This window comes from Neophocaena asiaeorientalis, unplaced genomic scaffold (genome assembly GCF_003031525.2).
Source record: "Neophocaena asiaeorientalis asiaeorientalis breed wild unplaced genomic scaffold, Neophocaena_asiaeorientalis_V1.1 scaffold114, whole genome shotgun sequence".
NCBI lineage: Eukaryota > Metazoa > Chordata > Mammalia > Artiodactyla > Phocoenidae > Neophocaena > Neophocaena asiaeorientalis.
Window position 1 is genome coordinate 10,409,605 of NW_020173116.1, and position 10,973 is coordinate 10,420,577.

At 45.9% G+C, this 10,973-nt stretch overlaps 1 protein-coding gene across 1 annotated transcript in view; it reads right to left on the bottom strand.

Moving 5' to 3' along the window:
- Window positions 1–290: 290 nt before the first annotated feature.
- The window catches only part of LONRF2 (LON peptidase N-terminal domain and ring finger 2), a 45,366-nt gene continuing 34,683 nt past the window's right edge, over window positions 291–10,973 (bottom strand). Inside the window, exons 10-14 of the mRNA XM_024743971.1 lie at window positions 10,724–10,845; window positions 9,183–9,341; window positions 4,976–5,138; window positions 3,577–3,726; window positions 291–1,110 (exon numbers count right to left, since the gene is read on the bottom strand). Coding sequence (XP_024599739.1) covers window positions 916–1,110; window positions 3,577–3,726; window positions 4,976–5,138; window positions 9,183–9,341; window positions 10,724–10,845 — 789 coding nt within the window. The 3' untranslated portion in view covers window positions 291–915. The remainder of the gene's footprint in view (window positions 1,111–3,576; window positions 3,727–4,975; window positions 5,139–9,182; window positions 9,342–10,723; window positions 10,846–10,973) is intronic.

Consider the following 10,973-nt stretch of genomic DNA (forward strand, 5'->3'; position numbering starts at 1 on the left):
ATGTCTTCATATATTAGTGGATGGATGGTGAACTCAAATTTACTGATGGGCCTAGTTTCTAATGGCAATCTGAGTAGAAAGATGACATTTCCTACATGCTTCACATCCACTGAATTAATGAGACAGCATTGTTTTCAAGGGGTTCTTTGCACTCCTTTGGTTGTATTCTGAACATCCCAATGCATGTACAGTTTTAGCTCCCTTTATTCATTCTTTGTTGTGTGTGTGTGTGTGTGTGTGTTTAAGTACATACCCTCAAATCAACTATACTGCTTTCAGATTTTTCTATATCCAAGGTACCCTTCTTATATTTTGATATCCATTAAAACATGCAATTTACAACATCAGAACTACGGCAGGACACAAAACACAGTTCTAACCGGCTCTGTACTACTCCTCGGGTAAGGACTAACTTCAGCCCTGCCGCTAGACAACGGTTTGATTCCTTCACAGACAACTTCACAGTGACACACAAAACCTAAGCGCGTTTTTGGTTAGCCTGTACTCTGAGAAATATGCTTCCAGATAAAAATGTGATTTCCCTCCAAAGCATGATGGGAACACTTCACTGGGAAGGGAGTCTTCTTTCTTGCAAAAGCTAAACCACTTGTCAATCACCTGGGTCGTCCCCTGTTGTGAGTGAACTACACACCGAAAGCATCTGGTTCAGAGAGATTTTCTTAGGTTGTTTTCCAACTGTGGGATCCATTCAAATTTCAGGCTAACCTTGTACAGAGTCAGATGCCACCAGGCACAGACTTCCAACTTTTGAGTAGGGGTCAAGGTTTGCTAAGTGTTCCAATCTGTAACCCTATCAACAAGCATTTTACAAAGCACGATGGATGGATGTTACTCGTCCGTGCCTGGAACTCCTCATAAAAACACAAGGGCTTCCAGAAACCCTGAGAGAGAAAATCAATTATTTCTCTCCCGGCTGTTAACCAGCTCTTGCCGACTATTCATCTTATGCGTGATGATGGCTAATATTCGCCGAATGGCGAGCAGACGCTCCTTCGGCGAGATCATGCTGAGTATGGCCAGCTGAGCCTTCCGCTCCAACGGCAGCACTGCCAGGATCCCCCAGGACCAGGCAGGACCACTAAGGTTACTCTGCAAAACAAAGGGAAGCACAAAATTAGCACCTACGATACAAGCCTGTTCCCCCCAAATGGTCTTTTGTTTACCCACAGACACGTGAACAAGAATTAAATGCCGTCTTCTCTTTGAGGTCTACCACGCAATTCATTCAGCCCTCAAAACACAAAGCTTACGGCCACGTCACACACTGAAATGTGAGGAAACTCACAAAAGGAAGAATGTGTCAAGAGAAGCAGCTTGCACAGGGAGACGCTATGGACTAGTCACCCTTGTTCTCTCAAAGCTCTAGTTCAGAACATATGACCAACCAGAAAAGGAGACTATAGTTTTTACCTCGACTGTCCAATGTTCTGTTGCTGTTCTTTAAGTTTTAAATGTTATATACAGCACAATGTTTATAAAGCACACAGTAGGTGTGCAAGTTTGAGGGTTACAGTAAGATAAACCTTATAATACAGTCAGGGACAAATGTACCTCTATATGAAACATCTGTATATATGAGTTATTGTTAAATATATATATAAGAAATTACTATCAATTATATATTATCAATAGTTACTATTAATTATACATGTACATATATATGAACTAGTAAGCGACCTGAGAGCCTTTATTTCACATAACCAAGCAGGCACTTCTGGAATGAGCTCTAAGCAAAAGCTGATCACAAAGTTGTTCTCAATAGTCCTGGTACTGGAACCAAGGCATCCAAGGCGCCCTGCTCCTAATGTCTTGACTTCAGAATCCAAACTGCGAACCAGGGAGGGTGGCTCTAGACTCACCAGAGCTCAGGGTGAGAGATCAGGAGTAACACAGAGGCCAAAGTACACAGGGCAGCCCACGTCACTGTGCGGAAGGCACCCGTCTCCTCTCCAAGGGAAGAAGGCCCAAGTGTTGGACAAAACAACCTTCTGTGGGATTCACACCCTCCCTTTCCCTCCTCATCTCACCGAGTGGGGAGAGACTGAGTAGCATGATTAATGGGAAGGGCCTTGGCATAAAAATATCTCCCACAAAGGACCTAAAATCCTCTGTGGTATGAAGACTAATGGTCTCCCCCCAGTTCCTGAAGCCCGTGGCTATGGCAGCTTACACGGCAGAAGGGACACTGCGGATGTGAGTCAGGGACCTGCAGATGGAGAGCTTATGCTGGATCTCCCCCACCTCGGTGGGCTCAGCCTCATCGCAAGGGTCTTTCCAGCAGGGAGCTGTTCTGGGCTGTGATCAGGTGCAGATGAGTCTATGCAAGAGGGGTCAGAGGTGCAAGCTGCCAGCCTGGAAGACGGACAAACGGGTGAGAGGCAAGGAACACCGCAAGCCTTTCGAGGCCAGAAAAGGCCAGGAAATGGATTCTCCTTTAGAGCCTCCAGGAAGGAATAAAGTCTTGCCATCACCTTGGTCACAGCCTGGTGAGACCTGTGTCGGATTTCTGACCTCCAGAACTGTACAATAATAAATTTCTGTTGTTTTTAAGCCACTCCCATCATGCAATGTGTTACAATTAGAGATTAATTGGGGTTAGTAAGCAAAAACTCCTAGAAAAAAGAATGATTCATACCTCAATCAAGTTAGTCTAATCACCTTGCTTTCTGAATCCAGGCTACAGAACAGAGGAGGAGGGGTTATAACAGAGTGGAGGGTGAGAAAGGACTCGGAGGTGAGCTGAGGCTGAAAGCACTGTCTTGGGGTTGGAAAAGACAGAACTCAAGTAGGGGTAAAAGACAGAAGCCCCCAAGAGACAGAAAAAGAACATAAAAATGGATGGAAAAGATACAAAAGACATTTCATCTGACCGTAAACCTGCTGAGACCTGGCCCTGCCCCGCTTTCTCCAGGACAGGTGAGAGGGCACAGTAGGACGAACTACACGCTCTCAGTCACAAGCACACACCATCCGCACCTGTTCCACCCAAATGTGGAGAAGTGGAGTCATCTGCACTTACAAATGCTTCACAGACCTGAAACCCATTCATCACTTAAAGAACCAGTGTCACTGAGAGCAGTCCTGGGAGCAGGGAGAAAGCCCACGATGATGGGGTTGAGGGCTAGGAAAGTTTCCGATTTAACGAGAGTTGGGGATTTTCTCTTCATTTATCCAACGCCTGTTCATTGGGTGCAGGGCGATCTTACATGCAACAAATAAAGTGTTCCTGCCAATATACTAAAATTACTACTAAATCTTCCTATGTTTGTGGGAGAAAGTACAAAAGCTGACAGCCGATCAGAATAAACTGATTTCCGAGAGAAAAGAAATTACCTTCATGTAGTATTAATCAGAAAGCATTTATTGCTTTGCTCCAAAAGGCGCATGCTAGTATACCAGGGGCTTCTTTGGGCTGCTAATAAATGAACGGGTTCACAAGCGACCATAACGGAGTAAACAGCATAGCAGGTACTGCCAAGTTTTCCCCAGCATAATGTGTCTTAGCACATTACGGCAGGACATAACAGCATGATAAAAGAAGAAAGGACAGTATACCTGAGGCTCAGGTTCTCTGTCAGGCATTAACCCAAAATGGCTTAAAATCTGTTCTTTCATGGGATCCTGAAGTGAAGCAAACCAGGACACAGACTGCTGATAAACTGAATCATGCAGGGCAGTGAGTTCTTCATACTCTGCACCTTCCACCTGACCAAGGAGAAGAGACAACCTTTTCAACAGTTCATTATCACACGCGTGTCCATCACACAGTGACTGCGGCCACGTCTGCTGAGCGGATCCCTGGCATCTAACGCTTCAGTATTCATCAGTGTTTTATAAACAAGATATACGCTCAACACAGAAATCTTCACTTTTTTTACACAGTGGAGCTCTACCTACCCTGTCTGTCTGTCCGTCTGTAACATCCAGATGTTTCTCTTAATATGAGCACGGACCCGATGTTATCATGAATCATTTTTAATGAGTACAAGCAATCCTATATCGGAGGTGTGCCATAACTTACTCAACCATTCACGTAAGATACACTTTAAAATAATACAAGTAATATAAGTATTTACGCAAAAGTGGCTTTGCGTGTGTGTGAGAGAAGGGGCTGTCATTTCCTCAGGATAGTTTCTCAGCAGCAGAATTACCAAGTCAAAGAGTTATAACATTTTAAAGATTATATTCCATGTCACCACATTATATTCCAATAGACATGTTACAGCAACAGTGCATTCACGGCCTGAGCCTGATGCCGGGGGAGGCCTTTAGGCTTCAGACGGATGTGCCCTGCTGCCCGGGGCCCCTCTCACTGCCCAGCAAGGCTCAGTCCTAGGTAGGGACACCTAGGAACAGGAGAGCAGGAACAGCTCCGAGCTGAGGACCAGGGGACCCAGGTTTGTTCTGGCTTCATCACCGCCTCTTGTGTGGAAGCTTCAGCCAGTTGCTCAGCCGCTTTAGGAGAGAATTTTCCCATCTGTAAAATGGGAATAAAGCACTAAGGTCCTTCCTGATTATAAAACAACAGCATTTATGAAAATTGAGGTAAACTGAGGAATCAGATTATAACACACATGACCATTCTCAATTTGATTTATATAATACAAATCAAATATTCATAGGTAGTGGAGAGTTTTCTTTTAAAAAAAAACTAAAATTATTTCATGTGGTAGCTATTTAAGCTGCCATTTTAAAATATATACATACACCCCCAAAAGTCATCATCCACAATGATAGTCAATAAACCCTCTCATCAGATTTGTTATCAGCATAGAAGAGGGACCCTGAGAGCCACCGCACTCAGTCTTCTTCACACTCAGCTCCCTGGGCCCAAGACCTCAGAGCTCACCTCGCTGCACTCTGCCCTCTGCCCCACAAGGCCCGGTGCCCACAGAAGACTAGAAACAGCAGCTGGCAAGGGGACAGAGCTGGCACCGTGGGTGTGACTACGCACCTTTTCATCTTCCAGATACTCAATGTCTGCCGTGTTGTAGCCATCTCTGTGACGGTGGCTCAAAACCCGGAAGTGGCTAATCCTAACGGCATCCACGACGGAGCTGCCGTCGGGGAACGTCCTGACGTCCTTGATCTCCAGCATGCAGCCGTACTCTGAGATTCTGGCGGGACAGGCGGAAGAAACAACCCAGACTAAAAATGCAGGAGGGTCTTCAGTTCTCCCCAGATGCAATCCTAGGTTTTAAAGGAATAAAAAACCAAACGAAACAAAGAGCATCTCCATGCCAGAGCAGCAAGGTTATTTCCTCCAAGAGACCAGCAGCCGATGAGAAACACACTGATGTGTGACATGGCAAGAGAAGGGCTGGCGGGGACGGGGTACTTGTGCTTCAGCCCTTCTAACCAGTGGGGTGGGGACAGGTGGACCTGAAATGTGGCCCCACAGCCCCCTTGGCCAGGGCACTAGTGCACTGTCCCCCCCCCCCACCTCTCAGACTCTGCTCCCCTCCCCCATGCTGTTTCCCTCCCCAACAAACTGCCGCAGAAAGGCATCTACAAGCACCATCTTCGGGGCTTCCCTGGTGGCGCAGTAGCTGAAAATCCGCCTGCCAATGCAGGGAGCACAGGTTCAGGTCCTGGTCCGGGAAGATCCCACATGCCGTGGAGCAACTAAGCCCGTGCACCACAACTACTAAGCCTGTGCTCTAGAGCCCGTGAGCCACAACTACTGAGCCCACATGCCACAACTACTGAAGCCCGTGTGCCACAACTACTGAGCCCACGTACCACAACTACTGAAGCCCGTGTGCCTAGAGCCCACACGCCACAGGAGAAGCCACCGCAATGAGAAGCCCACGCACTGCAACGAAGAGCGGGCCCCACTCTCTGGAACTAGAGAAAGTCTGCGCACAGCAACGAAGACCCAACGTAGCCAAAAATAAATAAATAAATAACTTTTTTTAAAAAAAGCACTGTCTTCATCTCCCTGTCTCCCCATCACACCTCAAGACCCCGCCGTTCTATCAACACGAGCCCAGTGGAGTCACATGTGACGCTGGCATGCCCCAGCTGACCTGTCACTGACCCAGCCCTCTCGCCCTCCCTGACCGGTCCCTCCCTTCACCACAGGCATCCTCCACGTGTCCCCAACACACTGGGGCTGCCCGGGACACTGTATCCTCACTCCAAAGCTCTCCCGCGTGACCCTACCCACAGTCACGGTTCCCACTGTCCCCCACGTCCTGATGGTATCGATCGTGCCTACGACGTGTCAAGCATTACACAGAGCAATTTATCATACGTATTCATGCAAGCCTCACAGAAACATGGAGGCTCAGAAAAATTAAACTGATCTAGGGCCACAGGAAGATTCAGAGCCGAGATCTGAACCCAACAACTGCACTACACACCTGCGAACCAATGCTGAGGGAGGACTCCCAAGTTACCCCCCTGCACAGAGTTATGACACCTCTGCCTGGATCGCCAATAAAGCGCCCTGCTTCCTAAGCGTCTGTCTTACCCACAGCTGCAGTGCGCATGGAGCCGCCTGAAGAGCCCCTTCAAACGAGGCCTCGGTGCTCCAGCTCACATGTCAGCTCCTCCAAAGTCGGTCTCAGCCACAAAACCTGTTCCTGAGATAAGCATCTCACCCCGTCTGTGGCCAGGAACTTGGCTGCCAACTCTGCAGCATCCAGGGGATCGAGGCTCTCATGTTTGCCCACATGAGGCCATTAGAAATTTGTCCAAAAAATCAGCTGAATTCTCCCCCTCTCCTGGGCTTGGCCATGGGTGAGCCAGGGCTCCTGTCTGCTCTCTCCCTGGAGGACCTGTCTCTCCTCGGTTCAGTAGCTTATCTGTAGTAAGTCTTTTCTGGATGTTCCATATTCCCAGTGGAAGTGGAACTTCTGAAACTGCTTTTTCACTTTGCTTATGCTGATTGCGATGAATCAAATGTTAATACTTCAGATGTATTCATCTCTTTCTCTGCGCTAATGCTCTCGGCATCTTGTGTAAGAAAAGAATCTCTCCCTGTTGCCAATTGTAAAGACAGCCCCCAATATTCTCTCTTAAATGTTTTAATATTTCGTTTTTCACATCTCACATTGGGAATGTAAATGTGTTACTTTTTGTGTATAGTATAAGGCAGAGAAAAGATTTTTTTTTTTCCCATTTGGACTACCCACTAATTGTCTGAGTACCTTTTATTGAGGAGTTTTGCCTTTTCTCACAAAATTACATATAAATTTGGAGTCCAAATATGAGTGGATATGCTTATGTCTATAGTCTGTTTCAATGGTCTACTTACTTGGACTTGTAATTTTATTGCAGGGATGTTCTCCCCTCTTTCTCAGCTGGTTTTTCAAAACTACCATGGTCTTGGTCTTTAACATAATGATTCTAAAATCAGCTTGAGCAATTCCACGAAAAACCCTCTTGTGTTGCTGACCAGATCTACTTTGGATTTATAGACCAACTGGGGTAAAAAGAACATCTCTCAGCCATAAAAAGAAACGAAATTGAATTATTTGTAGTGAGGTGGATAGACCTAGAGTCTGTCACACAGAGTGAAGTACGTCAGAAAGAGAAAGACAAATACCGTATGCTAACACATATATATGGAATCTAAGAAAAAAAAAAGTCATGAAGAATCTAGGGGTAAGACAGCAATAAAGACACAGACCTACTAGAGAATGGACTTGAGGATATGGGGAGGGGGAAGGGTAAGCTGTAACAAAGTGAGAGAGTGGCATGGACATATATACACTACCAAACGTAAAACAGATAGCTAGTGGGAAGCAGCCGCATAGCACAGGGAGATCAGCTCGGTGCTTTGTGACCACCTAGAGGGGTGGGATAGGAAGGGTGGGAGGGAGGGAGACGCAAGAGGGAAGAGATATGGGAACATATGTATATGTATAACTGATTCACTTTGTTATAAAGCAGAAACTAACACACCATTGTAAAGCAATTATACTCCAATAAAGATGAAAAAAAAAAAAGAATATCTCTCTATGACACTGAGTCTATGTACCCATGAACACAGTATCTCTGTCCATTCTTGAATATCTTTCAATAAAGTTGTAGAACTTTCTCCATAAATGTTCTACATACATCTTTAGAAAGATATGTTCCTAGGTATATACGGTGGAAACTAGCAGATAGCCCTAAACATCCATTCTCCCCTAACTCCTGGGCAACTGGATGGACTACATTTCCCAGCCTCCTCTGCTGGAGGTGTGAGCAGCAGTGACTGATATGGGCCCCTTTTCTCCAGGATCCCCTACAAGCACCAGGGCCTCTTCCACCAGCTAGAACTTGGATGTAATGTCCTCATCGGGACCATGCAGTAACGACAAAGCCCTAGAGGATCAGGAAGCCAGGACATGGGCAGGACCTGGGGTCTCCAGAGCAGTCTTTGGAGGGGAGCTGCCTGCTGATTCGGAACATCTTCCCTAGAAAAATGATGCAAAACAAAAAGAGATAGAAAACCAAGCAGGGCTTCCCTGGTGGCGCAGTGGTTGAGAATCTGCCTGCTAATGCAGGCAACACGGGTTCCAGCCCTGGTCTGGGAGGATCCCACATGCCACGGAGCAACTAGGCCCGTGAGCCACAACTACTGAGCCTGCACATCTGGAGCCTGTGCTCCGCAACAAGAGAGGCCGCGACAGTCAGAGGCCTGCGCACCGCGATGAAGAGTAGCCCCTGCTTGCCACAACTAGAGAGAGCCCTCGCACAGAAACGAAGACGCAACACAGCCAAAATATTAATTAAAAAAAAACAAAAAAAACCAAGCACCATGGGTTTTTATAAGACTGAAAGTTTTCTGGCTGTGTGGATAAAGGTTTCATGGAGGATGTAACAATTTTTTTAGACCTAAAGAGTTGGACCAGATTTGTTTGTATAATGGTGAGCTAGAAGAGAATTACAGACAGAGGGAAGCATGGAGGCATGAAAACATGAACTTTTTGTAGAGGCGGGCGAGTAATGTGGCAATGGACTAGTAGGTAAGATGTTCCAAAGGAAGGGGTAGGAGACGAGGCTAGAAACGAAGGGTGGGACCACATCACGGATGGCCCTGAACTTATACTTTGTTACGTAACAGGAGACACTAGAGGTTTTCAACATCACCTTAAGCTGTGCTTCAAGAAAAATGACAAATGATACATTTAATTAGAACCCTTTCTTTGAACACTGGTAATTCTTACCCTGCGTGCTCCGCAGATAAACACATGCCAAACCGTTTGGTGCCAGTTTCCACGCATCTTCTTACCATAAGCCGATAGCGGGGCTCAAAGACGTGGAGCGGACAGGACACGGTGGGGAAGGCCACGGCACACACGAAGATGGGCACATCCCTGGTCAGACTGCGGGGCGAGGGAAATGTGAACTTAGAGGTGGAGCTGTTAGAAACAGAAGGGAGTGAGAGTCACTGTGAAACAGCAGAAGCTAGCCAACCTCAGCTCTCTCACTTACAAACCCCTCAGGTTTGCCTCAGGCTTAGGTGGGAAAAGAAAGCCGAGGGCCACAGCTTGAGAAAGTTCTCAGCTGAGCCACGTTCCCTGCCAAGCACTCTCATTTAATCTAAGGAGACCACGCTTACGATCACTATAAAAACATTCTGATGACCTTGAGGACACTGTGCTACGTGAAATAAGTCAGACAGAGAAAGACAAATACCACCGTAGGGGCTCATTTATATGTGGAATCTAAAAATAAACAAAACCCAGCTCATAGATGCAGAGAACAGACAGGGTTACCAGAGGAGGGGGCAGGTGAAATGGGTGAAGGGGGTCAAACAGCACAAGGTTCCAGTCACGAAATAAATAAGCCCTAGGGATGTAAGGTGCAGCGTGGTGACTATCGTTAACAACACTGTGCTGTGTATTTAAAAGTTGCTAAGGGCTTCCCTGGTGGCGCAGTGGCTGAGAGTCCACCTGCTGATGCAGGGGACGCGGGTTCGTGCCCCGGTCCGGGAAGATCCCACATGCCGCGGAGTGGCTGGGCCCGTGAGCCATGGCCACTGAGCCTGCGCGTCCGGAGCCTGTGCTCCGCAACGGGAGAGGCCACAACGGTGAGAGGCCTGCGTACCGCAAAAAAATAAAAATAAAAAAAGTTGCTAAGAGAGTAGATCTTCAAAAGCCCTCATCACAAGAAAAAAATTTTTGTAACTATGTCCGGAGACATGTTAACTAGACTTACTGTGGTGATCATTTCACAATATACACAAATATCAACTCATTATGTTGTACACCTGAAACTAATACAATGTGAGATGTCAACTATATCTCAAGAAAAGTAAGTAAGAAAAAAATTCTGATGAAAGCCGTCAAAGGTAATGAGTTCTAAATAAAAAAAGAGTAGAAGAATGATAAGGTCTCAATAGTTACGGGTCACTACAACACAACATTTTAATCACTTTAAAAGAGAAAAAATAACTGTCAAGCCTATTTTCAGTGGTAATCCCTTTTTCCCTTCTATGTCCTGTGCCTTTTCAATTCTGAAAAATTCAGCATTGCTTATTTAGATACAAAAAGCAACCATATAATATTGTCAAAACACACTTTTGAAATATTTCTTACAAACTTTTTCAATTAAATTCACATAAACTCTTTGCAATTAATTTTTTTGGAGGCTAATTTCTCTGCCAAAAGCAGGGGGGAAAAAATGAGATAAAGTCGTGAGATTAACAAGGATTTTCTTCTTTAGCCTGAACTCAACACCAAGTACCTGGAGCACGGAGACTTACTTTGAAAGCTCCGTCATTTCTTCATCATAAATTCTCTTTCTGTCAGACAGTTCGTCTGACAAATATCGAAATATTAATTCTTCAGCCAGAGTAGTTATATGAAAATTTCTGCTTGCCAACAACTGGAACAAAAGAAAATGTTAAATAATACCACGTGGTAATTAATTCTTAAGGACAAAGAGCTCTCTTCCTAGTCAAGGGTCAACAAGGAGGTGGGGGGAGGGGAGTGGTCTCAGAAAACAAAAGGGAC